The sequence below is a fragment of the Myotis myotis genome, unplaced genomic scaffold (genome assembly GCF_014108235.1).
Source record: "Myotis myotis isolate mMyoMyo1 unplaced genomic scaffold, mMyoMyo1.p scaffold_m19_p_16, whole genome shotgun sequence".
NCBI lineage: Eukaryota > Metazoa > Chordata > Mammalia > Chiroptera > Vespertilionidae > Myotis > Myotis myotis.
In genome coordinates, this window is record NW_023416320.1 from 43,742,625 (window position 1) to 43,768,004 (window position 25,380).

The window sequence follows — 25,380 nt, forward strand, 5'->3', positions numbered from 1 at the left end:
CCTAGCCGCCGGGCTTCCGTTTCCCGGCAGCCCCCGCGGCCGCTGAAGGTGAGCGGCCGTCATGGCGTTCTCGGCGCCGGCGGCCTACCTGACGCACCAGCAGAAGGTGCTGCGGCTTTATAAGCGGGCGCTGCGCCACCTGGAGTCCTTCTGCGTCCACAGGTGGGAGAGGGCCCGGCGCGCGGGGGGTGACTCCGGGGAAGCCGACGGAGGCCGCGAGTCCCCAGGGAGCCGACGTCTCAAGGACTTCGGGGACGGAGGGGGAAGGCGGCCCCTCGGCCCCGCAGACCCGGGTTCGAGGCCCCGCATCGTCGCCCCTGGGCTGCGAGACCTGGAAGAGCTGCTCTCTGGCCCGGGCCTCGGCTCTCTGCTAAGAACGCAGCACTCGGCAGGGAGGATCGCACCGGGCGGTCCGGTGCCTAAAGCCGCAGTTAGGCCTCCAGCGCTCGCCGAACAATAGCCGCCTGTACGGCCTCGTTCCTGATATTAATATGTGCATTCTTCATAATGTTATGTGCATGACTTTCTTAGGTCTTCACAGCAACGCTGAGAGGTAGGGACTAGTTAGCCTTGTTTTGCAGGTGAGGAACTAGAGACAGAGAGAGTAACTTGCTCAGGGCATTAGAGCTGGTAAGTGGCCCGGCCAGGATTACAGCTCAGGTGCCCGAGTGCAAGCATCTCATCCTCGCAGCTTCCCGAGAGCTTCCTCCTTGCAGCTTCCTCGGCCCTTTACGAACTACCCCATTCACTCCACCTCCCTCCGAGACTGGCCTTAGAGCATAGTCTTGAGACATAGATTATTTTCGTGGCCCAGGTGCAGTACAAGCTGAGGTGACAACCCAAATGTGCCTCCACTCCCTTATCAGAACCCGGAAACCTCATCCCAGGGGGAGAGCTTCTGGGGAAAACCTCAAAACATTGGAAAAGGTCTAGGCGAGGAGATAACATTTCTCATCTCCCCCAAATCCTTTTGGTTTAAGGGACAAATACCGGTACTTCGCTTGTTTGATGAGAGCTCGCTTTGACGAACATAAGAATGAAAAGGACATGGTGAAGGCCACCCGGCTGCTGAGGGAGGCGGAGGAAGAGTTCTGGCACAACCAGCATCCTCAGCCATACATCTTCCCCGACTCTCCTGGGGGCACCTCCTACGAGAGATACGAGTGTTACAAGGTGCGTGCGGCCAGCCTGCGGCTGGCTCCTCCCGTTCCAGAGTTACCCTTGTAGGGGCAGCTAGATTTCCTTCCAGGTGACATTAAGACTTTTCTTGCCCTGACCGGTTTGGCTCAGTGGATAGAGCGTCGGCCTGCAGACTCAAGGGTCCCGGGTTCGATTCCGGTCAAGGGCATGTACCTGGGTTGCGGGCACATCCCCAGTGGGGGGTGTGCAGGAGGCAGCTGATCGATGTTTCGCTCTCATCGATGTTTCTAACTCTCTATCCCTCTCCCTTCCTCTCTGTAAAAAATCAATAAAATATATTTTTTAAAAAGACTTTTCTTTCCAAATTCAGCTTGTGGTATCCTTTTGGCAAAGGAGAATGCTAAATTACTTGGTAAATACCCCATTTTTGGACCTTAAGGTGAACCAGTCTGTATTGGTGTTTAGAATTTCTGAGAAATTCTAGATAATACTTCCAAAGAACATAAACCCACTGGATGTTTAGGGGGCACACGTAGGGAAGGGGTAATGCCAGTTCTTTCTGAACGGGCCGTGCTGTTTTTCAACCCCAGGCTGTTTTACTCAAAGGCATTCTCCCTGCTTATCTTCTGCTGCTCATTGCTTGCTTGGTGTCAAACGTCTGACACCTGGAATGGAATAAAAATGCACCTGGAGTTTGTTGTGCAGGACCTGTCAGCGGCAGGTAGATGTGTCTTGTGCACTGACGCCATGACTTCCTCTCCTGACAGGTTCCTGAGTGGTGCTTAGATGACTGGCACCCTTCTGAGAAGGCAATGTATCCTGATTACTTTGCCAAGAGAGAGCAGTGGAAGAAACTGCGGAGGGAAAGCTGGGAGCGAGAGGTGAGTCTCACCTGCATTTTCCCGGGTGGCTTGGCCCACGGGGTCAGCACCTGGAAGGAGCTCAGGTTTTGTCCCACTGAGGAGGTCTGGAGTCCAGTTATGACAGTTACTCTGGCCCCTTGCTTCTTAGATACACATTTCTCAGTTACATGGGACGCTGACAGCCATCTTCCAAATTGGTTACGCTGTTTCCTTCTGGGTTTTCTGGTCTCTAATTTTGCTTTTCCCCTTCTCCTCCTCCTCAGTCCTTTGCCTTTCCTTCTTGCTATGCCCTGTTATCCCTTAACCTTACTCCCCAGCAGTGCCTTGGACCCTTTTCACGTCTGCTTCACATTGTTCAAAGCTTAATCTCGCTGTAGTGTGAAAGATATATTGGAGAGGGTAAGGTGACGAGTGGAGAGACCAACTTGAGGTTATTGCAGTTTATTCAAAAGATTATGGCAGCTAGCACTAAGGTGCATGCAATGAATATGGAGGGAAGTAGATTCAGGAGATAGTTGGAGGGATATAGAAATAGATTGGATGTGGGGGGGTGGGGAGTGAGGGACAGTGAGGATCAAGAATGGTTTCCAGGTTATAAGCTTTAACATCTGGAGTTTACTGATGGTTTATTTAGATAGGGAAGGTGGGGTGTCGGGGGGCATTCTAATGCTCAGTTTTAAGTGTGTTAAATTTAAGAATCCTAAGACATTATGTGCAGATGTCAGAAGGTGACTGGATGTGGGAATCTGGATGTCAAAGGAGCTTGAAAGACATTTGTGAGCTAACAGTTGTTTTCAACATCAGGGAAGTAGATGAGTCTTGACAGGAGACTAGAAAAATAAAAGTCGCAGGAACTCCACTGGTCGAGGTCAGGAAAAGGAGACCGAGGAGCACCCGGCAAGGGAGGGACAGCCAGGAGGGTGTGCCGCAGGTCCCGGAGAAAGTGTTTCAGGAATGGCCAGGCCCGTCCTCTCTGCTGAAAGTTGCTAAAAGGTGAAACAGAGTGAGGACTGGGAATAATGTGCAGAGTTTGGCTGCAGGAAGGGCATTAGTGGGCGTGGCCGGAGCCTTTTCTGGAGGGTTTAGTCACCTGACAGTAGTGAGCAGAGTGAGGAAGAGAAGACAGGAGAGAGGATTCTTGAGAAGTTCTGCTGAGAATAGTAACGAGACCAAGGGATTATTTTCTAAGACGAGAACTGATGGTGCGTAATTTGGAAGGAGGGAGAAGTTAAACTTGTTAATGTTGATGAGGGGTGGAAAGGTGGAGGGAGTTTCGAGAAGAGGTGTGGGACCCCAAGCATGCACGGAGGCCTGTCTCTGCATTGGGAACTGGAGGTGCAGTGATTCAGGGAGAGCAGGAGGTGCACACTGCAGGTGACACACTAACCCCCTCTCCCCTGCACAAACCTTCCTCCTCTTGCTGTTGTCTCTGCCACGTTGTTAAACAGCACATGTGCTGGAGGCTCAGGTTAACCACATTCCAGGATGGATTTTTCTGGAGGAGCTTCATAAAGTCACTGATCTGCAAAGTGGGTCTCTGGGTTTCCTCCTTGTGAGGGCCGTGATCGTCTGGGAGATCCCTGAACTGGGGTAGCTGGTCAATATCAGGCATAACGGCATATTTTTCATGTGATTGTGTGTTGCTTCTTATCCTGGTTGCTGTTGGGGGAGAGGGGCTTTAAAGTTAACATCCCTAATATACATGAATTGAGATTTCTTTTATTTTTGAGATTTCTTACTGGTGCTTTTGGAGAACACTTAGCTGAGACACAAAAATCCATTTTTGTTGTGGGAGAGTTTAGGTGGGGAGACCGTAACCAGGGGAACTGAAGTAGTAGTTGTCATGGTTTGGGTTAATGAATAAGGTGGGCGGGAGAGTTTTTCTCAGCTTTGCTGTTTTAAGAACAGGAAAAGCTTTGAGGACATTTTTTCTGAGTTAAGTGTGGGATCAAATAATGCAGGTATGAACAAACACTTCAGTAGTGAGGATCAGACAGCATGCGATGTGACAGCAGGAACAAAGGTGACACTAACTGTACAGCCGGGACCGTCTGTTCAGCTCCTTTTCTAACTGGTCCCTCCTTGACCCCTTCCAGGTTAAGCAGCTGCAGGCGGAAACCCCAGTTGGTGGTCCCATCACTGAAGCTTTGCCCCCTGCCCGAAAGGAAGGTGATTTGCCCCCACTGTGGTGGCATATTGTGACCAGGCCCCGGGAGCGGCCCGCATAGAGACAGAGAGAGGAAGACACACCACCAATCCTGCTTGCAAGTGAAATAAGTTACAGAAAATATACACACTTGCCCTAATAAAAATAAAAGGTATGACTGATGTGTTCTTCTGTGTGAGGAGTAACGGGATGCCAGGGGACTGCCGCTGTCTTACAGGTTCCATGGCAGTTGTGCATAGAAAAGTATGTGATGTGTCGTCAGTCAGATGTGTGCTTTTCTTCCCCATTAAGTCACATAGATAGCACATGTTCTTAATAAGGGACAACTGTAGCAGAACCAGGTACAAGGTTTACTCTGAAGATTGAGTCAGAGACTCTAGTTCAGGGGTGGGCAAACTTTTTGACTCGAGGGCCACAATGGGTTCTTAAACTGGACCGGAGGGCCGGAACAAAAGCATGGATGGAGTGTTTGTGTGAACTAATATAAATTCAAAGTAAACATCATTACATAAAAGGGTACGGTCCTTTTTTTTTTTTTTAGTTTTATTCATTTCAAACGGGCCGAATCTGGCCCGCGGGCCGTAGTTTGCCCACGGCTGCTCTAGTTGAAGCCTTAATTAGTGCTCGTGTCTGGAAGGAATGGAGGCTGAGAAGAGGTATGCTAATGTTAAGGACTTACGCTACCGTCTTGGTTTTCTAAAGATTCTACTGATGGAATTTGTTTTGATTAAACACCTTTCTCTAAGAAGCACACATTCAGCAAATAAACCTGGAGTCTCAGGAGTGGAAGTTTGATGGGCAGGGCTAAAGGGTCCGATTTGGGATGAACCTCACGTGCTTTGGAGGCAGTTTTCCAGCTTTGCTTCCTCTACTGTAGCTTGGATTGCCTGCAGACTCAAAGGTAAGGGTACAGCAGAACTCTAACCCTTTGAAGAGGTTTCTTTCAATGGTAAAGCCAGCCATGGCCAATGGGGCTCACTGGTTAGATCATGGGCCCGTGCACTGAAGGGTCTAGGGTTCGATCCCCAGTCAAGAGCAGGTACCTAGGTTTCGAGTTTGTCCCCATCCCCCTACCCCTACCTCCAGTTGGGGCGCATGCAGGAGGCAACCAGGCGATGTGTCTGTCTCTGTCTCTCTCCCCCTCCCTCCCTTCCTTCCACACTCTGAAAAAACAATGGAGAAAATATCCTTAGGTGAGGATTCACAAAAATAAAAGGTCAACTGAACCCAGCTACCTTGCATTCTTGACAACTCGTTGGAACTGCATTCAAATAATTAGTTCAGGCAACTTCTGTTCTTAGGGATCAAAATCATCACAAAAATAATGTTCTGTCAGTTTTCTAAGTAAGCTAAGCCTGAGTCTCAGTGCATCTTCTAACATTTAGCGAAGACCAAGTGAATTTTAATAAGAGTTGAAATACAGGACTTTTTTTTCCTAGTGGTTCTTTATTTATAATGTAGGCTGAAGCAATTGTTACAAGATAGAAGGGAAACACATTACACAATTGTTATTTATACAAGTTTAGAACAAAAAACTGCACAGGGAGAGGTCAACTCTCAGTACAAACTAGCAACTAAACCACAATAATTTACCTTTAGAAACGATTTCTTTATTTGTAGCTGTGACACTGCTTTTACAATATGCAAAAACACAAACAGGACTACCCAAGGTGTTTTGTCACATTCTTTCTACAGTAAATTTGGCAACATTTTATATTAAATTTCTTCAGATTATACTAACGTTTAAAAACTAAACAAGTGAAAAGCTGTACCGAGGTACAGTTACATCCATTTATTTCAAAGATTTAAAATACCACTCTTACCTATTGTAATTACCTTGCAGTGATTTCTGCTTTTGCAAAAACCATCTCAAGCATCATATGCACAATGCATCAGCTACTTGTTAGTCCTCGAGATTGGTGGGCTAAACCACAGGCACTACTGTTGCTTATATTCTGTAAAAGGAGCTTGTTTTTCAAAGAAAAAAAAGCTTAAATAGTTTCTAATAATCATGCCTTTGCTTTAAAGCCATAACATAAAATGTCCTTGAGCAATCACAGCAGTGTTAAATGTTAATATATAGAATTAATGACTATACAGGTACGTTACTCTCACATCCAATGCAGTTATGTATTAAAGCATAAGATTATGTCATTGAAGATAGGAGCCAACAGGAACCTGCAGGGTGTGTGGGACCCACCACGCCCCTATCATCCCTTGACAGGTCTGGTCACAAAGGGGCATTGGCAGCTGAGCCAGCTACTAGGAATTGCTTGCTTTTTCATGTTTACATTCTCCAAACATGAACCCTCTAAATCTACAAGTCCCTGTTGGCTTTAGGGGATGGGCATTGTAACAAATTTAACTTTCACTTAAAGAAGAAAAGACATAAATCCATTCCAAAAAACATTACCTAGAATACAAAAAGAGGGACAGTCTAGTGGTCAGATTCCGAGTGACAATAAATAAATCCTCCTCTCTTCATTGTTTAGCATGAAGCCAATTAAGAAAAACAAGCCCCCGGATTGGTAAACACATTGGCAAGTTGCTGGACACTAAGCTGGTTACTCTTGTTAAATCTGCTCAAGTTATTTCAAAATATTTGGGCTTTTCAATGCACCCAGCCTGCTGGGCACAGTTAAGTAAAAGGCATTTGCTTTATCTAAGAATTCCCTGCTATCATGTTTAAATGTTTTCACATTTTGAAACTGCCTTACCCTTTTGGATGCATCTGGATTCGATGAAAATGGGTATAACAGACGAGTAACTAACTAATGGGGGATAAATTCTATGTCTACCCGGTGGTGGCAGCATGCACAGGATTGGAGGTGGGTGCTGTGTGCAGTCAGGAGGAATGGGAGAAAGGAAGTCCTTAAACACCTTACAGAAACAAACACCGCAGTCCAGTATGGCTTATTCGGATGCATTAACCATGAAGCTACTAGAAATTCAACCTACCAGGCTACTCTTAAATGTGACAGGTCGGCTATGCTGACAGTGCCCCTCCCGCGGCCCTCCCCCCAATCCCAACAGTCTGCCCTCCAGGTTCATTTCACTCTGAATAGCGCTCATCAACTCCTACTACTGCTTTGCTCATTCGGAACGTCATGTATTGAAGTGAAGAGTTTACCTCTTACCTTTTTGTTTGTACATTAAAATAACTTGAATTTGCTTCTAAGCCAGACTTCTACAATGCATCTACAAAAGCTTGCAGGAAAAGAAAAAGAAAAAGATACCCCTTTTTTTTTTCCGAAATTAACTACTTCGTGGTTCCCCTGCCCTGAGCCCTCCCCCCCTTATGCATTTAAAATTTTACAAAGACTTATAAAAAAGTTAAGTGGAATTTGGCACCTTCAGAAAAATCAAAAGGGAAACTAATTTTAAATGTGCAGAAAGTAAGTTGTCGATATTTACAAATTAAAAGGTCAAGATTATGTCAGTTACATATGTTGCTTTTAATTCTTATCTAAAGGTGTGGAGTACTTTCAAAAGAGCTGTATTCTGAGTTGCCTACAAAATCTTTTGTTGGATTATCGATTGGAATGGATAAGACAAATTAGGTTTTATTAAACAGTCATTCCCCCCGGCAGCATTTCTCGTGAGCCTACGAGAAGCGAGGGGCCGAGCGGTCATTTGTCATGGTCTTCTTCAGTTTCACGCCCCTTCGGATGGCATTCAGCATGTCTTCTCCTTGTGGGGCATCCCTGGGGCTCAGGTCTGCGGGCTCGCTCTCTGGAGCCCGGCCCGGGGAGGCAGTGGCACTGGAGGGATCCCTCTCCTGGTCTTCGGCCTCGCTCTCTGGGATCGCCTGTCTGTGCTCCTCAGGGATACTTGGCTTCGGGCCTGGAAGGGGAGGGTTGACGGAGGCTTGGCCGCTCCACAGTGAGGACGGCATGCTGGTGACCCCCTGGGGGCCCTCACCCACAGAGGGCGACTCGGGGCTGTGCTCACCCCGCTCCTCTGGCCCATCCGGAGGGGCTGGCAACACCCCAGGGAGGTCTGGGACGGTTGGGGTCTTCACGGGGATCACGGGTGTCTTGATGGGGATGGGACCGGCTCCAATGGTCCCCCGGCGGACAGAAGGCTTGGTGGAAGGGGTCCGTCGGATGGTTGCAACCCCTGGGGTGACCATGGCAGGTCCGAGGGTGGTGGGGAGGCCAGCAGTGGAGGCCGGGCGCTTGGCTTGGAACATCCGTCGGTAGGACTGGCTGATGTCGCTGTTCCTCGGGATGGTGGAGGATTTGTCAAACTCCTGCTGCTGGTCTGCCTCCTGGTCACCACTTACCGAGAAATAATCGTAATCTGAAACTGATGATAGGATTCGATTAGAAACCTCCAAGGCAGCGGCTCTGCTTTCTGATTCTTCTGTGTTGGGAGAACAAAAGGCACAAGAGGCAAGGTGCTTAGCCACGGTCTCACCCACGCCTCCCCAGGCTTCTGTCGTCCTTAGGAACTGGGCGAGTGAGCAGTCCTCGGCGGGACCTTCCTGCTGTTCCCTGATGTAACCCGGGCGCCTAGCACTGCTGGCGTGGAAGGCACGCACTCCCAGAGGGTGGAGAGGCGACATGGAAAACGGCCAGGCAGAGGCACAGCTCCCCGAGCATCTCTAAGGAATGAGGCGGCGGAGAGATTCCCCACGCCCTCCAGTCCAGATCTCAATGCGAGCCACAGCCCCAAACAGACTACCTCAGACCCTGCTACCTCCCTCAACTAACTCCTTAGGCGAGCCCTATGAAGGAGATGGAGGTACGGGCAATGAATCCCTGAAGACAGGTACACATGGGTTCCATCAATAAGTTCCATTTCCTAAAAAATGGTATCAGAGGGGACGGGAAGCTCAGATTTCTGAATGGCAACACTTGCCATTGTGGACCATATGAACTCAGGGGTGCTGTGTACTACAGGGTATTTACAGCACCCCAGCCAGCTAGCACCCCCTCCAGTATTGACAGCCAAAAATGTCACCAGACGTTGCACATGTCCCTTGGGCAGCAAATCCCTTTGATGGACTGCAAACAGGGTCAGCTATCACAGACCCATTCCAGCTGCTATGCTGTTGGCTTGGGAGTGTCATAGGGAGGGGGCGAGGGAGGCATGGTGGAGAGGATTTGGCTGGAACAGGTTCAGAGTTTGGGCTTCGGACTCTCATAGACCTTAGGTTCAGACTCTAGCTCTGCTGCGTATTGCATGAATTTGGGGAAGTTACGCAGGCTCAGTTTCCATGTATGTAAAATGGGGTAAAAAGACGTGTTATATAAGCGGCTGAGAACATTAAATGGGAAAATGAAGTGCTGAAACACAAATGATGTTCTCCTTAACAGCGTCCGGCTGAGTTCCCATTGAGAACTACCCTGCACCCTGCAGGTGAAAACAAGCTGCAACAGCCAGTCACTGTGGTAGTGGCCCGGCCAGGCAGGCCAGCTCTCCAGGCCCTTCCAAGGGGAAGGTGGTTCGCAGGACTCCCGCCCCCTGCGTCCGCCCGGGGAGGACCTCCCTCTCCTCACGGGTCCTGCCCGGGAAGCCCAGCTGCCTGGTACCTTGGGAGGGAATGGTGTCCTCTGAGCAGCACGGGGTGGTGGTCTGGGTGCTGTAGCCACTGGAGCACTGCAGCGAGTCCCGGCTGCTCCTCTGGGTGTCCAGCTGGAGGCCCCGCGACAGGGCCAGGGCCAGTTCCTCACAAGCCTCCATCTCCTCGCCAGGCTGCAGGGTGCAGGAGAGACAGACAAGCCACAGGGCCGTGACTCCCCTGTCTGCTGTCCCCAGGGCCCTTCCGCACCCCCTCCGAGTGGGGACCAGGTGTTAGTCCTCGTCTGCTCCTGGGAACACTGCCTGTCTGTGGGCCCAGGAACAGGAACTTGCTTGGGCCCTACCCAGGCTCTAGAGATTTCGACAAGTCTGATTCCCACACAGGCTTTTCCCTGGGAGCCTCATGAAAACTGGAGAGCAGGGAGCGGGGAGGGGCTCAGCTCCCTCAGCTGCGAGGTCCCCAATGCTGGTCAGCGACTGGCCACCGGCCAGGTCTAGAGGGGCCCGCCCAGCGAGAGAGGACGAAAGCCTCACCCTGGTGGCAGCGGATACGGTCATGCTCCGTGGTCTCTGAGCCTCCTCGGCAGCTGCAGGCGGGCCACCCGCGGCGGCGGGTCCTCCTCCGCTGGGGTCCTGCTCCCGCTTCTCTTTGCGGCGCTGTAGGGTGTTCACCAGAGGCTGGTCATAAGGCCCTGGCTTGGCCCAGTCCTACGCAGAACAGTGTGGTCAGGCACCAGGGCCTCGCTTCCGGGTGCGGGCTGCGGACCTTCCAGACAGCTGCCCACAGAAGGCATCTGGTCCCCTTGGGGGAAGCTCAGACTGGTCAGCAGGCCCCTTGTCTTCCCTCCCCTGGCTCTAAAGGGAGTGGAACACCCTTCGGGGACCCCCTGGTCACCTCCCGTTTCCTCACATCTGCTCAAAGATTAAAAATCCTCAACAACCGGACAAGCGGCCTGTGGGAGACTCCACTACAGCTACCGGCTGTCTAGGTGTCTGAAGGCACCAGCCAGGGACCAGTCCAGTCCCTGATGACTGCGCTCGAGTGGAGCGGCCACCAGGGGGCGCTGAGGGAACTGCAGCCACTCCCCGGAAGGCTGACCCTCCACTAGGAAAGCTGGGTCCCAAAAGGCACTTCAGGATGTGTCCTGTGGCCCTCACAGGGGAAGAAAGGCGCCCGGGGCAGCTGGGAGGTTAGGAGTCTGAGGGGTCCACATCACGTGTGAGGGGTGAAGTGAAGACCTGCTCAAAATTAGGGACCTCCTCTCAAAATAAAGCAGAACACCCTGGGGCATCTGCTGCACTTTGGCTTTTACACTGAAGCACACGTTTTAATATAAACAGCGGAGACTAAGATTAAGTCCGTGTGCACTTTGACGATGTTATTACCATGTCCAGTAAGGGCCTGGGGGAAAGTCTGGGGAGCGTGGCTGTGGGGGACCCTCCCGGCCGGTAACGGGCTCTCAGGTGGCCCCGGAGGCCGGACTGGGACTTGGGACTTGGAACTGACACCTCTGCAGGTCACATCTGTGTCTACTACCCGATGGGGTTAACTCATGTTTAGTAACAGGAGCCTCTCCAATCTCAGCTCCTGGTGGATTTGTCTTAACTCCAAGCTGCCTGCCACTCTCTGGCTCTCCCGGTGGGAATGGCCTTGGGGAGAGGTGTTATGGGGAAGAAGGCAGAGTGTGAAAGGAAGGGGGAGAGGGGAAACCAGGGTGAGGTTGGGGGGACAGGAGGAGGTGAGCACGGAGGCCATGAGAGAGGAAAGGAGGGGGGAGGGGGGAGGAGGGAGGAGAGACACAAACCTTCCAGCTAGGGATCTGAGATGACGGGAACATGCCGGGCCCAATGGTGTAATAATGATTGTAGTCTGGAAGGTGGACAGAGGTGACCCGAGGGAGCAGGCGGGAGGCAGGCGGGCAATGGGGGAAAAGGCTTGCCCCCACGGGCCCCACATGGGACTCACTTGATAAGCTATAGTGAGTAAACCCGTTAGACAACTGAAAACGAAACAAAAAAGGGGGGGGAGGAAAAAAATTAATATAACAGGATGAGTGTGGAGATACAAGATGGCATTGACATTCAATGAGAGGAAGCCCTGGACTTCTGTTGACAAACACAGGCCTGGCGCTCACGGTGAGCCAGGACGCAGGGAGGAGCGGGTGCAGAGCGCACGTCCGTTTCCCCGACGCCGGGCCGTGTTCGGTGGAGGAAGTGCTGCCCCGCTATCGGAGGACAGTGGGGAACTGACCGTGTCCCTCTGTGGCGCTCTCAATGGTTTTTGAGTATTTAACTCACACAACATCCCTTCGTAGTGCTCATCTCATCTGGCAAACTTACAAACCCTAAAGTGTCTTCCACTGAATCTGTTCGCTGTAGGTTTCTGACATCATCACACTGTTCAGAAGCAGATGCCAAGTCGGGGTGAGTAGGGGGTGGTTTGCGAACTAAAAGGCAGGAAAGCACATGGCCCCCGACGCGGTGAAATGTCACGCCCAGGGGTGAGGTGGCCAGGAGGTCGGACAGGCGGGGTGGGAAGCTGGGGAGGGCGGGGGATGAGCACACGCGCTCTGGGACGAAGCCTTCACACCTCCGCATTCCCCATAGCCCGACTCGCCCTCGGGACGGCCTCACGGTCCTTGTTTGGGAGCCAGACACCCTCAGGAGAAAGCCCTCAGCCTCATCCCGTCCCCAAGCTCTCCGTGTCGATCCTGAGTGTCCAGGTTCCTGCGCCTGGGCATGAGCAGCGGGCGGGGGGTGGCGGGGGGCGGGGGGGCCGTGGCGGCGGACCCCGGTCGGTCACCTTCTCTGTGGAGGCCCAGGCGCCCATGGTGGAGCCTGAGCTGACCGAGGTGGGCGAGCTGCACTCGCTGACTGACTGGCAGGTTTCGGAGGCTTCCGAGGAGGCCGAGCTGGACGAGTTCTGCAGCCGGGGAGGGACCACACGAGGGGACCCACAGAATCCAGGCCACACGCACCAAAAAGTAACGGTGAGTAAAAATAAAACAGATGGGGGCAGGGAAGAGCACGCAGAGAGAGACAGACACACAGGAGAGGAAGGGTGAGAGAGCAGAGCGTTAGGGTTATTCCTTCCCCGGCTGCACCCACAGGCCGTCGAGCCCTTGAGAAGCGTGAGACCCCAAGTCCGGACGCAGACTGTAAGCGCCCTGGACCCCGACTGGCGTGTCTAGTCCTGAACTGGCACATGGCAGGTGCTCGAACTGCTGAATGGATGAGGGACAACGACCTTCTCCTCCTAGGAGTCCCCTGGGAGTGCACTGAGCCCACCCAGGGATCTGCTTTAGGTGTTTTCACTGTTAGCTGCCATCTCTGGCCATTTGCTTAAATAAGCCCCGGCCCCCCCGCCAGGGCGCCTCAGTGGTTTACTGCTGACTATGAACCAGGAGGTCATGGTCTGATTTCCCATCAGGGCACAGATGCCTGGGTTTCAGGCTTGATCCCCAGTAGGGGGCGTGCAGGAGGCAGCCGATTGATGATTCGCATTATTGATGCTTTTCTCTCTCTCCCCCTCTGGGGAGCACGATCACACTCCTCCTGTCTTTCGCCAAAAGTGCCGGGAGCGCCATCGCGCTCCTCCCGCAGTGTCACTATTAGATGCTAGTAGTTCACGCTTTATGTGGGGAAAAAATTTAAAAACCTGAACTCAAAATGCCTTGGCAATTTTAGCGTAGTTCCTAGGATACTGGTTGGCACTCAAAGGGTTAAAGGAAATCAATACAAACACAAATAAATAAGCCAGCGAGCCCAGCCCCACTGGGACCTACTACTTTCCCAGAAGTGCTCCTGTATTCACTGTCTAGGAGGCAGGACTAGTGTTTCTGTCACCCCTTCCACCGGCCAAGGAAAGGTTCCTGCACAAGGACAGAGCAGTGGCGTTCCCTTCCTGCAAAGGCACGGGGCCCAGGAGACACCCCGCACGTACGGGGGCTCCGTGCAGCCGAAGCCACCCCCCGAGCTCCATTTTGGGTGAGCAGTCGGGACCGGAGTCTGAAGGTTTGGATTTAAGTGACATTTCTGCCACTTGTCAGCCAAGGAATCATGGGCTTGATCTTTCTAAACCTGTTTTCATCCTTAGAGTAGGGATCAGCAGTATCTAACAGATAAGACAAAGCGAGGGTTTATACCTGTGTGTCTATGCATAGCGCGTGGCCAGGTGCAGAGAGTCTGTCACCATGGGGACGCACCAGGACTGTCTATCTTGGTTCCTCTGATTCCAGCGTGTGCGGCTTGGACAAGGCCAGCGAACCCCAGGGCTGCAGGTCATGCAGCTTTTGATTTCTCATTTTTTCTAAAGAACCTCCTGTTTTGATAGCCTCAGCGGCCCTAGGACCAGACCCTCACCACCAGCACGGGCCCACTCCTGGGCGCACGGGTGAAGGGACACTTAAAGAGCAGACTGAGGAAAGTGCGAGAACTCAACACTCACTCGGCATTTGTGTCTGCCGGGGCGGGGGGTGGGGTGGGGGCTGAGCTGTGCTCCTCCCTCTCTCCCCAAAGGAAGACAGTATTACTGCCCTCAGGACACTGCAGCCTCTGGCCTGTGATTTGCGCCATTCCCTTTATTCCCCTGCTACCTTATAATGATAAGGAGCAGTAGAGCCTTTTTTGAAAAATAGATTTTTCTAGTAAATTCTGCAGCACCCTGAGGAAAGGCCCTAAAGCTGCTGGCCCCCATACCTCGGGCACCGGCTCTGAGGTTTAAGTGAGTCCCACACGCCACCTCTGCCTCCCCGAGCGCCGCTGCGCCCCACACACGTCTCAGACGGGGAGGCTGCAGCACCCGCCCCCCTTTCTTTAGAAGCGGGTGCCAGTGCGCAAGACGGGGTTAGTTTGTCAGTTGATTAAAAACACAAAGAATTAAGCAGCACAACGAAGAGCCTTGGAGGAATTGCGAAATCCTGCTTTCCTTCCAGTCGTTCCGTTCTGCGTGGGAGACACGTGGACACCTTCGCGACCAGGCCCCACCCAGTCCGACAAGCGCATGGGAACTTGGAGCCGCAGCTCTCGGCCCCGAGCGTTTGTTTGAAACCGAGTCTCTCTCCCAGGAGGACAGGCCGGGTCTCCTGGGTCAGCGGGAAACTGCCTTCCCAGGGAGCGAGGAGCCAGGGGCTGGGGTCACCATGTCCGACGGGCAGGCAGTCCCCACGCACGCAGCGGCTTCCTCCTCACAAAGGGCCCCCCACGCACCCTCCCGGGGGCGCCCCGAGGCTGAGGGGGAGCAGGCGGTAGAAGCCTTTTCCCAGGTCTCAGGTCCGCGACCTGCAGGACAGTAACTGCTATCGGGCGGGTCACCCGCAGCCCCGAGCCTCCGTGTCCACAAAACGGGGGTCATGGCAGCCTACGTGTTGCTGGAAGGACTACGCGGCAAACCCGTGCGGGAGGGCGCCTGGCCGCCGAGATGGCCAGTGACTGTCGGGCAAACGGGAACTTGGGTAAACAAGTCAAGCATGTGACGTCCTGAGTCCACAGGGTCTTGGACCGAAGGCTGCATATGGGGCAGCTCAACACAGACAGGACGGGCGAACCCACCATGCCCGGCTGATGGCGCGGCGGGCACTGGGCCCTCCCACTTCCTGGTCTCCGTGTCGTGCCACTTACTAAGTGTGAGGCCAGACACAGGCACCAGGAGGAGGGGGCAGGCGGCAGGCGATGCCTGCCCAGCTCCTGCCCGCTGCTCCGGGGGATCCCGGCTGGGCTGAGGCTGGCCTGCGTAGCCCGCTGAGGTGGGAGAGATCTGACACCTCCCCTCCTCCCAGAAGCAAAGTGCCAACAGGCTGTGCTGCGCCATTCTCCTTCTCAACATAAACCGGTCAACGGAGCCCAAGAGTGACCGGGCTCCGGGCACTGCCCCGCGGCAGAGTCTCAGAGAACAGAGATGGCGAGGGCGGCCCACTGTGCAATGCCCATCAGCTACAGCACGCTAAGCAGGCCCTCACAGGGGCGCCAGGGGGAGCCAGCCCTCTCTGAAGTTCATGCGCTCAGGTGTGGGAACTCCCCAAACCAAAGTGTGACTCAACCGCCCACCATGAACATCGGCTGCCAGCCCACCTGCAGTCTCCCTCCCTTTGGGGGAACAACACAGGTAAAGATGAGACGTAAAACCCGTGTTCTCACGTCTGCATTCAGAGGCCTGTCCAAGCCAAGGGCTCGGCCATCGATGGTGGTCTGGGCGCCAGGTGTGGCGGCTGCTCCCCGAGCTGAGGGCACCCTTACCTGGGTGGGGGCCTCGGGCGGCATGGGGGACGGTGACTTGGACTGGAAGGCGTCCTGGGATATGAAGCCCGAGTCGTGCGAGGACACGCTGGACAGCCGCACGGGCGCCTGCTGGGCCAGGTTGGAGCTGCGGCAGCGGTAGTGGGAGCTGGGCGAGTGCGAGTGCGAGCCGCTGGAGCGCGAGTCGCTGCTGTTCACACTGTTCAGGCTGCTGCGGGGCCAAGCAGAGGGGCGGGGTGAGAGGAGGGGCCAGGAAACGAGAGGGGGGGCAGGGAAGGGGGGACAACAATGTCACCGGCTCTGCCTCAGAGCAGCACAAGCCATAAGGCGTGTTCCCAAAGCGCCACTTCATTAGGCTCGTAAACAAGGCCTTGTTCACGTGAGCCCCGGGGAAAAGCAAGCTGCCGGGACTCGGGTCTCTGATGGACGGTGTGATGAGGCGTCTGGGGCATGGAGGCCTGTGATTCTGCAAAGCCAGGTCCTGCCCAATTCTGCCAGGTCCTCGTCCGCCAGCAGAAACCAGGGCCCCGTCGCTACACCAGGAAGGCGTCAGTGTGACGTGGATGGAATGTGCGAGTGTGACCCTTGGCTGGGCCGCCTGGGCCCGCGAGACCAAGGTCATCCAGCCGACGCTGCTCTGGCGGGGCAGGCGCCAACGGCATCTCAGGGTGATCTTATCCTCAGTGTGTGTGTCAGTGCTGCATTAACAAAGCTGGTGCTTTAACGAATGGCTCTACCCTGATCATGGGCGTCTCTCTGTTAAAATATCTGTGGGCCTGTTGTTAACAGTCCCTCTGGCAAGATGCAGGCAGCTTTCAGCGACCGAAGACAATCCACACTAAGCCGTTTGCTTCTGAGAATAAACAGTAAACAGGATGTCGAGAAATCACACACGCCCTCTGGGTGTTCTGTCCGCATTCCCTTTCCAGTCGTAAGAAAAGTGCTCTGCCGTCTGTACACCAACTCAGAGCATGAAAACCAGAACGCTGAGCAGTCCCCGGTCCGAGCAAGCAGAGCTGACACCCACAGGGCAGCCCTAGAAGCAGCTGAAGGGATGAAATGAGCAGCCCAGCCTGGGATTCGAAAGTGTGGTTCCTGCTCCGAACCCTGAAAGTTTCCTGTCCAACTGTGACGCTAAGAAGGCGGTCAGGCACTGTGACTGTCCACAGTACGATTACTTGGTGTGACAGTCCTGACAGATACACCGGGGCATGCTGGGAGAAGGCTGCTGGGGGTACTGCTCATGAGGCTGGCTTTCCACTCCCATCGGCCAGGCGGGGGATGGGGGCTGACGGGGAAGCCATGCAACGCCCTCCAGCGGCTCATCCTGGACATCAGTGTGTCAGGGTTCTCTCCGGAAACTGACAGTAAACCAGCCGGCGAGGCTCCGTGGTTGAGCATCAGTCTTTGAACCAGGAGGTCACAGTTAGATCCCTGGTCAGGGCACATGCCCGGGTTGTGGGCTCAGTCCCCAGTGTGGGGCAGCAGGAGGCAGCCGATCAATGATTCTCTCTCCTTCTCCCTTCCTCTCTGAAGTCAAAAAAATGTATTTTTAAAAAATATTTAAAAGAATAAGAAAAAGAAGAAGAATTGTCCTCAGAGCAGGGCGGAGCCTGGCTTCTCTTACCTGCAGACACTTGACTTGCGGGACATGGTGGTGCTGGGGGACGAGGGCGGCGTCTGGTATGACCAACTGTAGTCAGAGCCTTTCAGGTCCAAGATCACCTACAGGGACAGAGCCAGGCGGGTAAGCGAGGTGCGGAGAAGGGAAGCCTTACCTGTCACATCTTAAAACCGTAACATCCAAATGCTGCCATCATCGAGGGGTGGGGAGTATACACTACTAATCCATTAATGTCATAATCCTTTTTCTGAGACAAGCAAAAATGTAATGAATGATGGGGGGCTGAACTATCAGTAAAAAAGAGAGGGAGGGAGATGTACGGTGACAGATCAACACTGTACAAGAGCCGTTTACACCCACGGCTAGAACTGGCAGGGTTTTCGTCCTGAAGCATCACCAAGACCAGGATCTGTTGGTCTTGCATTTTCGCCATTAGAGCGTCAGCGGTCACTTGTGCCCTATTGGCCCAGGATTCGCTATTATAAACGTGACAGAATCAAGAGCAAATCAATTCTTTCACAGTTACTTCTACGACTGTCTCCCCCACTTGATAGCTACTTGAGTGTAAGGTCTCCTTTTGTTCATACAGTAGGTGCTCTATAAATGTCTATTTACTGAGAGAGAATGCATGCTGGGGTCTCGTAAGGGAAATTTCATAGAATGGAAAATAAAAGCTCTCCAATTTGCCTTCTGAGCTGGCTCTCCAAAGGGGCGACAAGAATTTGATGCAAAGGCCAAAGCCACGATGTGATTCATCAGCTGTTCCCCAGACATGTCTCTTCCCACGTGATACAGTGTGACTGTCACATGACCCAATCAATGAGCACCAAAAATGTCATCTTTCTCGTAAGAGAGACCCTCATTAGAATGGTTCACATGACGGCCAAGATACACCCACATCAGGAGTGTATTTCTAGAGGGTAGATGGACACAGAGGCTAAGAGCACAGGCTCTGGCCCATCGGCGTGGCTCGGTGACTGAGGGGCAACCTGTGAACCAGGAGGTCAGGGTTTGATTCCCGGTCAGGGCACGTGCCCGGGTTGTGGGCTCGATCCCCAGTGTGGGGCGTGCAGGAGGCAGCCGATCAATGATTCTCGCTCTCATGGATGTTTCTCTCTCCCTCTCCCTTCCTCTCTGAAATCAATAGAAATATGTTTTTTAACGAGCACAGGCTCTGGAAACTGACTGCTTGGTTCAAATCTCAGTCCTGCCACCAAGGAGCTGGGTGAGCGTGGCTCAGGGACTGTTCCCGGCGCCGTGTCCTCTGTGAGGGGGACCCTGGGAAGATGAGCTGAGGAGGCCGTCCCCGAGCGCACACAGGCTCTGCACGGCCTGCAGGGATGGGCACTGCGCCTCACTGTGAGGCGTGAATGTGATTTGGTGGGATCCTGCCCCCGGGACCCTCGGGACCTAGAAGCGCCTCTCCCTGGGTTGTCCCCGAGCGCCTGGCAGCATGCCTACCTGCTCACTGGAGGAGGGCAGCTTGTGGGGGTCCATGGTCAGGCTCTTCAGGTCTTCGGAGATGGTCTGCAGGTGCGTTATCTCCCCCAGCATGGAGATCTCCTCCTCCTGCCGGGAAGGGTGCGCAGCGCGTTATGGGGGGGGAGCAGGGGGGTTCACTGCATCGTCCCAGCCCGACCACCTCTACCAGGGTCACTGGCTGACACTTTCGACTTTTCAGGAAAGGCCCCCTGGGACTGGGACATTTGCTGAAGGCACTACCAGCCTTTCTTCTGGGAAGAGGAGATTTGCCATCGTCGGAGTGGCCTGCGTGCCGCGGACAGGGGTGCACCAGGCCAAAGCGAAGCCGCAGTCCGCCTCGCAGGGTCTGGGCTGCAGGCCGCTGGATGGGCTGCCTGCCTTCCCACAGGTCTGCAGCCGGCCCTCCAATTTATTTAAAATGGGCCTATGTTGCCCTGGTCAGTGTTTCCCAGGGGGTTGGGCATTATCCCATGCACCCAAAGGTCACCTGTTCGATTCCCAGTCGGGGTACATGCCCTGGTTGTGGGCTCAATCCCCAGGAGGGGGTGCATAGGAAGCAGCTGATGGATGCGGCTCCCATCAATATTTCTCTCTCTCCCTCTCCCTTCCTCTTTCTCTCTTATCAATAAAAATATATTTTATAAAAAGAAAACACAAGCCTATTTGGCTTGTTGAGGCTCTTCCCATATTCATCTCACGGCCACTCCTTGGTATGCAGCTTGGCCAGTGGGTCACCCAATCCCCTGGGAACTTGTTTAAAGCACAGGGGGCTGGGTCCCCACCCCCAGAGCTGGGCTCGAGGATGTGCATTTCAAACCAGTTCCCAGGTGACGCTGCTGGCCTGGGGAGCACACTTTGAGAACCACTCTGCCAGGCTTTCTTGACTCGGGGAGAAAAGGTAAGCGCAGCAACTGGTGCTAAGAACAGGAGAGCTGTGGGCTGTGCGGCCAGCAGCAACGTGCACAGAAGTCCTGGTCCCTCCTATCGTGATTCCCGACGCACAGCAGGTGCCCATGACTCGAGCATGGCGGCTAGATAAATAGGAGGGAGTCTCCTCCCAATGGCACTCTGGGCCTCCCGGAACTTCCCACTAACTTACGATCACTGGCCGCAGCATGGAGATGAAGGTGCAGAACCGGCCGCGCTCTTCGATCAGCGCCTTGCGGACCGCCTGCTTCTCGGTCTCCTCCAACAGGAGGTACTTGTCGTTGACATCCTGGAGCGCGCTGTCCAACTGTGGCTGGATGTCGCCCCTCCCTGCGAACGACAGGGCCAGCGGCTGGCTGCTGAAACAGCTCCCAGGGCGGCCGCCCCTTCCCTGGGCTGCTGGGGGGAACCACACTCGTCCGAGACTTCAGTTACTTGGTTACACCCAGAAAGGACGTAAGGTGCTGCTGTTCTGGGCCAGCCATTTCCAAGTTCCAGGGATCCTGGCTCATCCTGCGAGGAGGGTTTCCGGGAAGGCAACTCCTGACTTGCCCTGTTGCCCTGGGCAGCCCCTCAGAGCCCTCTGCCAACAAACCCCGGGACATGGCAGCCAGACGGAATTCCTGCCTCTGAGCACATTCTGAACAGGCTCAGGGGTGAACAAGGCGAGGGCCTGTGGATGTCCCCAAAAATGGGCAAAGCTGGCTTTGCTGGGCCAACCTCCATCAAAGAGCCTCTGTTTGCACAGGAGTTTGTGCCGGAAGCAGGGGTGGCCAGCGTCAGTCCGGCTCTGCGGCCTGGGACTCCCAGGGGAGAGCTCTCAATGTGCTTCCTGTGAAACAAGCCCCGTCATCACAGGGTCCCACCCAGGTCGCAGGCGAGAAATTGAAGGTGGTATCGATGCTGAGCTGGGTCCGTGTCCAGCCAGGTCCACTACGGAGGCAGCCATTTCTAGCATTTAAAACAGGGTGTTAACCTTGGAAACAATTCTAGAACTCGGTGGGCAAACTGTCTTTATAAATAAAGTTTTATCAGAGCACAGCCACGCCCCGTCATTTACGCAGTGACTAGGCCCACTCCTGCTGCAACTGCAGGGCAGCACCTCCGAGACAGACTTCACAATCAGGCCCTTTGGAGAAGTCTGCTGCCCTAGAAGATAAACAGGGACGAACGGGCCCCGTGTCAGGGGTGCGGCTACTGTCAACCTGACCGGCAGGGGGAATGAGGGTGACCGCCTGGGAGGCCAGTGCGTGAGCTCCCCCGGCTCCCCACCCAGGGGCTCCCCCCATCATCCAACCCTGAGACAGAACTTCTAACTTCTCCAGGGCAGGCTCGTGGACTACCCGCCCCCCCCTTCCCCAGCACAATGCCATGTGTGCAGACAACAAGTGCTCAACAAATGCTTGTTTTAAACACAGCATATTCGAGACGGAGGCCTTAGGGTCATCGGGGCCCACCTGCTGGTGTTTCAGTGGAGGTCAAGGCCTCGGGAAGGCGGGGGCCTTGTGCAGGGTCACTCGGGGAAGGGAGAGAGTGGGGACGGCGCCCACACAGCCTGTGCCTCTGTGACCGGCAGGAGCCTGTGAACCAGCGCCACTCGCCTCCTGCCCGTCACCACGTCCCCCTCTTAGCAGTGACACAGGGAACTTAAATGTGACGCACCATTTGAAAAGAAAAGGGCCAGGGAAAATGGCCTCGAATGAAGGAATAGATTCTGTGTTTTCTCTCATAAGCAGGCGAGAGGCTTAATTTGGAGCAAGAGGGCAGCCTTCGAGAACGCCCCAGCAAAGAGGTCCTTGGGGTTTATAAGGACGTCACTTCTGTGGCAGCGGTTACGTTCGGAGTCGGCACAGAAAGGGAAGTCACATGCAGCCAGAGGTCGCCCCGGACACGCCTCCGCTGTCCGTAGGCACAGTGAACACTCGCATGCACAGCCCTCACCAAGTGAGCACACACGTGGGGGCGGGGGGACCACACTCCGCACACTGAACCCCACGGAGGGACGGCATCCAACACTCACAGCACAGGGACCTGCTGCCTGAGAAGGTCCTGCGTGTCCTCAAGGTGACCCGCTCGGCATTCCCCCATTGTCACCATCCAGCCAGGATAATCCTATCAGGGCCCCAGCATCTCCAGCCGCTGCCAGGGGAGGCAGGGCAGCCATCCACACACACTGGCCTGGCCGCTGGGCCGTGGCTCTCCCGAATTCTTAGTGGACAGGAAGCCCACACGGGCATTCTCCGCCCTCTCCGGGGGCGGGCTGGGGGCGCCAGGGCTCCCTCTGGAGGACACCCAGCCGTGCCAGCCACAGACAGGAGCTCCAGGAGGGAAGCCGGGTCGACACCCCTATGAGAACTGTGGGTTCCCTCTTCCTCTATTTAAGTGCTGGCTGCACACCTGAACCCACGTACTACGCTGAGCGTGTGCACGACACAGGTCCCCGGGCGGGGAGGCCCTGGGACGCGCCCACGTTCCCTGCTCCCCTGCAACCTGCAGCGTGGGCTGACCCCGGGCCCAGCCGGGAGGCCACGGGACTCGGGGCTGGTCTAAGGCCTCCGGCACGCCTCTCAGCCTCTTCCTGGCTCCCCAGCCCATGACACACGGAGGCTGCAGACCAGGTCGGCATGCTCTTAACTTCCGTGGAGGGGGTGGAGAGAAAGTAGACTAAAAGGCACAATGCTTGACCAACGGCTTGGATGTGCTTTGATTATGGCAGCAATCCCTTGTATTATCAGTCTCTACCGATAAGGAACTGGAAACGTGTATCTTTTCTTCCTTTCATAAGTTATAAGGCACATGTCTATCTGTAACTAATAGAACTGGGTTTTAAAAATATACTTACAGCGAAAAGCAAAGTGACCAGAACCAAGTGTTACCTAATCTCATAAACAGGAATCTAAAGGATTCTATGATTATAGAAGACTTAGCTTAAACATGTGTTGTTATAGTTAAAGGACTTTCAAGTTGCGGTGCTCTAAACTAAGTATAAGCTGTCAAGATTGTTGTAATTATAGTTGCAGTGAGTACATTTCTACTCAGGACGTATCGGAACCTGAAAACACAATTTTATTGTGTTTTTATTTCTTAATAAAATAAAAACTGACACGACGTGTAACCATGTTTATGAAAAGCAACTGTGCAGGAAGTGACTCCATGCCCCAGTCGGATGCATGGCCTTCAGACACGGAGGTCTTCGCAGGCCCACAAGTCAGGTGGGAGTGGAGGGCAGCCTGTTCATTTCCCCGGCAGCAGCGCCGGCACCTCCGCACGCGTCCTGGCCGCTCCAGCTCCCTCCCACACAGACTCTCTGTCCTCTCCTTTCGCCTGTCGCCACCCTCACTGGACAGCTGCAAGGGCCCCTCGTGTGTCACCCCGACTGCGTTTAGATCGGCAGCCCCAATTCCTTTAAAAATGCAAGTATTATCACTTCTTGCCAACAGCTCCTGTTGCAAGAAAAGTCCAATGTCCTTAACAGGGCCTGCCTGCCAGGCATGCATGGGTCAGCCGGTCCACTCCCGGCCTGGAGCTCTTCACCCCTCCCTCCCCTCCCCCTTCCCTCCGCTTCCCACCCGCCTTCACAGACGCCCCCCTCCTCCCCACCTGCCTGGCCTGCTCACCCTGCAGGCCTCCATCCTTCAGGCAAACCCTCCTCCAACTCTCTCCCAAGATTAGGATTCGGCCGGGTGAGCTCAGAAGTTCCTTTTACGCGTCTTTCACGACACGCCCCGTACTAGGCCCATCTTTCTTTCTCTAGTTCTGAGTGACGTCAGCCCCCACGGATCCTGCACCTTCTGCCCAGCACACCTGCCTGAAGACGGGTGCAGGTACCTGCGGATGAAGGAGGCAGGGAGAGACTAGCTCCCTCTGTGTTTGCTCACTGGCCTCCACTGCCCTGGCCTTATATGGCCTAAGACAGCTGTGGGCAAACTACGGCCCGAGGGCTTTTCCGGCCCGTTTGAAATGAGTAAAACTAAAAAAAAAAAAAAAGGACCGTACCCTTTTATGTAATGATGTTTACTTTGAATTTATATTAGTTCACACAAACACTCCATCCATGCTTTTGTTCCGGCCCTCTGGTCCAGTTTAAGAACCCATTGTGGCCCTCGAGTCAAAAAGTTTGCCCACCCCTGGCCTAAGACCATAAAACTAGCAAATTCGAGGCCAGCCCAGCAGCCAAAAGAAGGAAGGGGCGCCTCCCATGGGCTTTGAGATGAAACTCCTGACGCGGGACCCTGTGTGACCTGGCCTGTGCGGCCTGAGCCATCTCGGTCTTGAGAATGGTTTCCCTCTGCCAGTGCCCAGGTCTCGGAATCCCGAGGCACAAGAGCCAGGAGCCCCTGCTCCCCAGGGGAAACCACACGATTCTCCTTTTCCCAAGAAACGTTCCTGGGCCATGCCAGACGGATGGGCGGGCGCCAGGGCACGGCCAGCGTGGCTCCCTGAAGGAGGGGGTTTGCCGGCTGTCTGCTGGTTAAGGGGGGGGAGTTCACAAACCTTCCTGGAGTGGCATGAAGATCCCTTACCTTCCCAACATTTACTCTGTATTTTCGTTAATTTTTACATACATGTTCGAGGCAGGCATTAACACCCCCTTGAACAGAGGGGGAAACTGAGTGGGGGAGGCCAAGTGGCTGGCACAGGGCCACCAAGCTGGGGATGGGCCCGGCCAGACCCCCGCCCTCGGCCTTTCTTGCTCAGAGGCCCCCCCTTCACGCTCACAGCAAACATGCCGGGAGCTGAGTGGCCCATGTCCGCCCGCGACAGCCCAATTCAAAAGCCAGTCGGTGACATCAGCGTGAGGCGGGGCCTCCAGCCCCTTCCCACGCACACTGCAGCCCTCACCTGAGCCTCGAGGGCCACGCAGACACCAGGCTCGGGCCACGCAGACACCAGGCTCGGGGGGAGGGCTTCCCCGCGGAGAACAACCCAGGCCACCCCGGCCAAGATCGCTGTCAGAAAACATCCAAATCACTTGTTTTCCGGAGACAGATGTCTGAGGAAGCCGCCAGAATCCCACAAAATGACTGCCATCTGCCCTGACACAAACACTGCATTTCACTCTAACAGCCCCCCTTGCCACACCTTTGCACCTCACAAATCAAGCTGTGTCCTGCAATCCATGGCGTGCCGTCGTAGTTTAACCAGCAGGGGCTTCTTTTTCGTGGTTTAGAAAATAATGGTGCATCTTACGATGGATGGCATCTCCGAGCCGGTGACAAATGGGATATAAATGCAGACATGGGCACGCAGGGTGATTCTGGAATGAAAAATTCCCTTTCCCAACGGAAGCGGCTCCCATTTTCCCTCTACAGGCCTCCCCGATGTCCGGCAGCAGGACTGACTGGTTCCCCAAAGGGAAAAGAAAGACAGACTGGAGGCTTTTGACTTAAACATGTTCTAACTCAACTTGTTATTCT

At 54.3% G+C, this 25,380-nt stretch overlaps 2 protein-coding genes across 19 annotated transcripts in view; one reads left to right on the top strand and one right to left on the bottom strand.

The window, feature by feature from the left end:
• Nucleotides 1–4: 4 nt before the first annotated feature.
• NDUFB9 (NADH:ubiquinone oxidoreductase subunit B9) lies at nt 5–4,331 on the top strand. 2 transcript variants are annotated; one of them, XM_036338656.1, is made up of 4 exons: nt 5–162; nt 981–1,173; nt 1,908–2,021; nt 4,100–4,331. In XM_036338656.1, the coding sequence occupies exons 1-4, from the start codon at nt 62–64 to the stop codon at nt 4,229–4,231; spliced, it is 540 nt and encodes a 179-aa protein (XP_036194549.1). In that variant the 5' UTR covers nt 5–61; the 3' UTR covers nt 4,232–4,331. The 2 variants fall into 2 exon arrangements, with proteins under 2 accessions (XP_036194549.1, XP_036194550.1); XM_036338657.1 differs by lacking the exon at nt 5–162 and adding an exon at nt 531–553.
• Nucleotides 4,332–5,596: 1,265 nt separating this feature from the next.
• Nucleotides 5,597–25,380, bottom strand: part of MTSS1 (MTSS I-BAR domain containing 1) — a 135,669-nt gene continuing 115,885 nt past the window's right edge. For 4 of the 17 annotated variants that reach the window (XM_036338658.1, XM_036338666.1, XM_036338668.1 and 1 more), the window contains 9 exons: nt 20,136–20,293; nt 19,016–19,123; nt 17,558–17,655; nt 15,931–16,141; nt 12,500–12,619; nt 11,502–11,696; nt 10,231–10,404; nt 9,708–9,870; nt 5,597–8,535 (listed from right to left, as the gene is read on the bottom strand). In XM_036338658.1, the coding sequence (XP_036194551.1) occupies nt 7,775–8,535; nt 9,708–9,870; nt 10,231–10,404; nt 11,502–11,696; nt 12,500–12,619; nt 15,931–16,141; nt 17,558–17,655; nt 19,016–19,123; nt 20,136–20,293 (1,988 nt within the window). In that variant the 3' untranslated portion in view covers nt 5,597–7,774. Of the gene's footprint in view, nt 8,536–9,707; nt 9,871–10,230; nt 10,405–11,501; nt 11,697–12,499; nt 12,620–15,831; nt 16,142–17,557; nt 17,656–19,015; nt 19,124–20,135; nt 20,294–25,380 lie in introns of all 17 variants that reach the window. The other 13 variants (XM_036338659.1, XM_036338661.1, XM_036338673.1 and 10 more) reach the window with 10 other exon arrangements.

Coding starts and splice junctions, on each gene's coding strand:
- NDUFB9 (XM_036338656.1), top strand. CDS start 62: ATGGCGTTCTCGGCGCCGGCGGCCTACCTGACGCACCAGCAGAAGGTG. Junction 163..980: donor GAGTCCTTCTGCGTCCACAG/GTGGGAGAGGGC, acceptor TTTTGGTTTAAG/GGACAAATACCGGTACTTCG. Junction 1,174..1,907: donor AGAGATACGAGTGTTACAAG/GTGCGTGCGGCC, acceptor CTCTCCTGACAG/GTTCCTGAGTGGTGCTTAGA.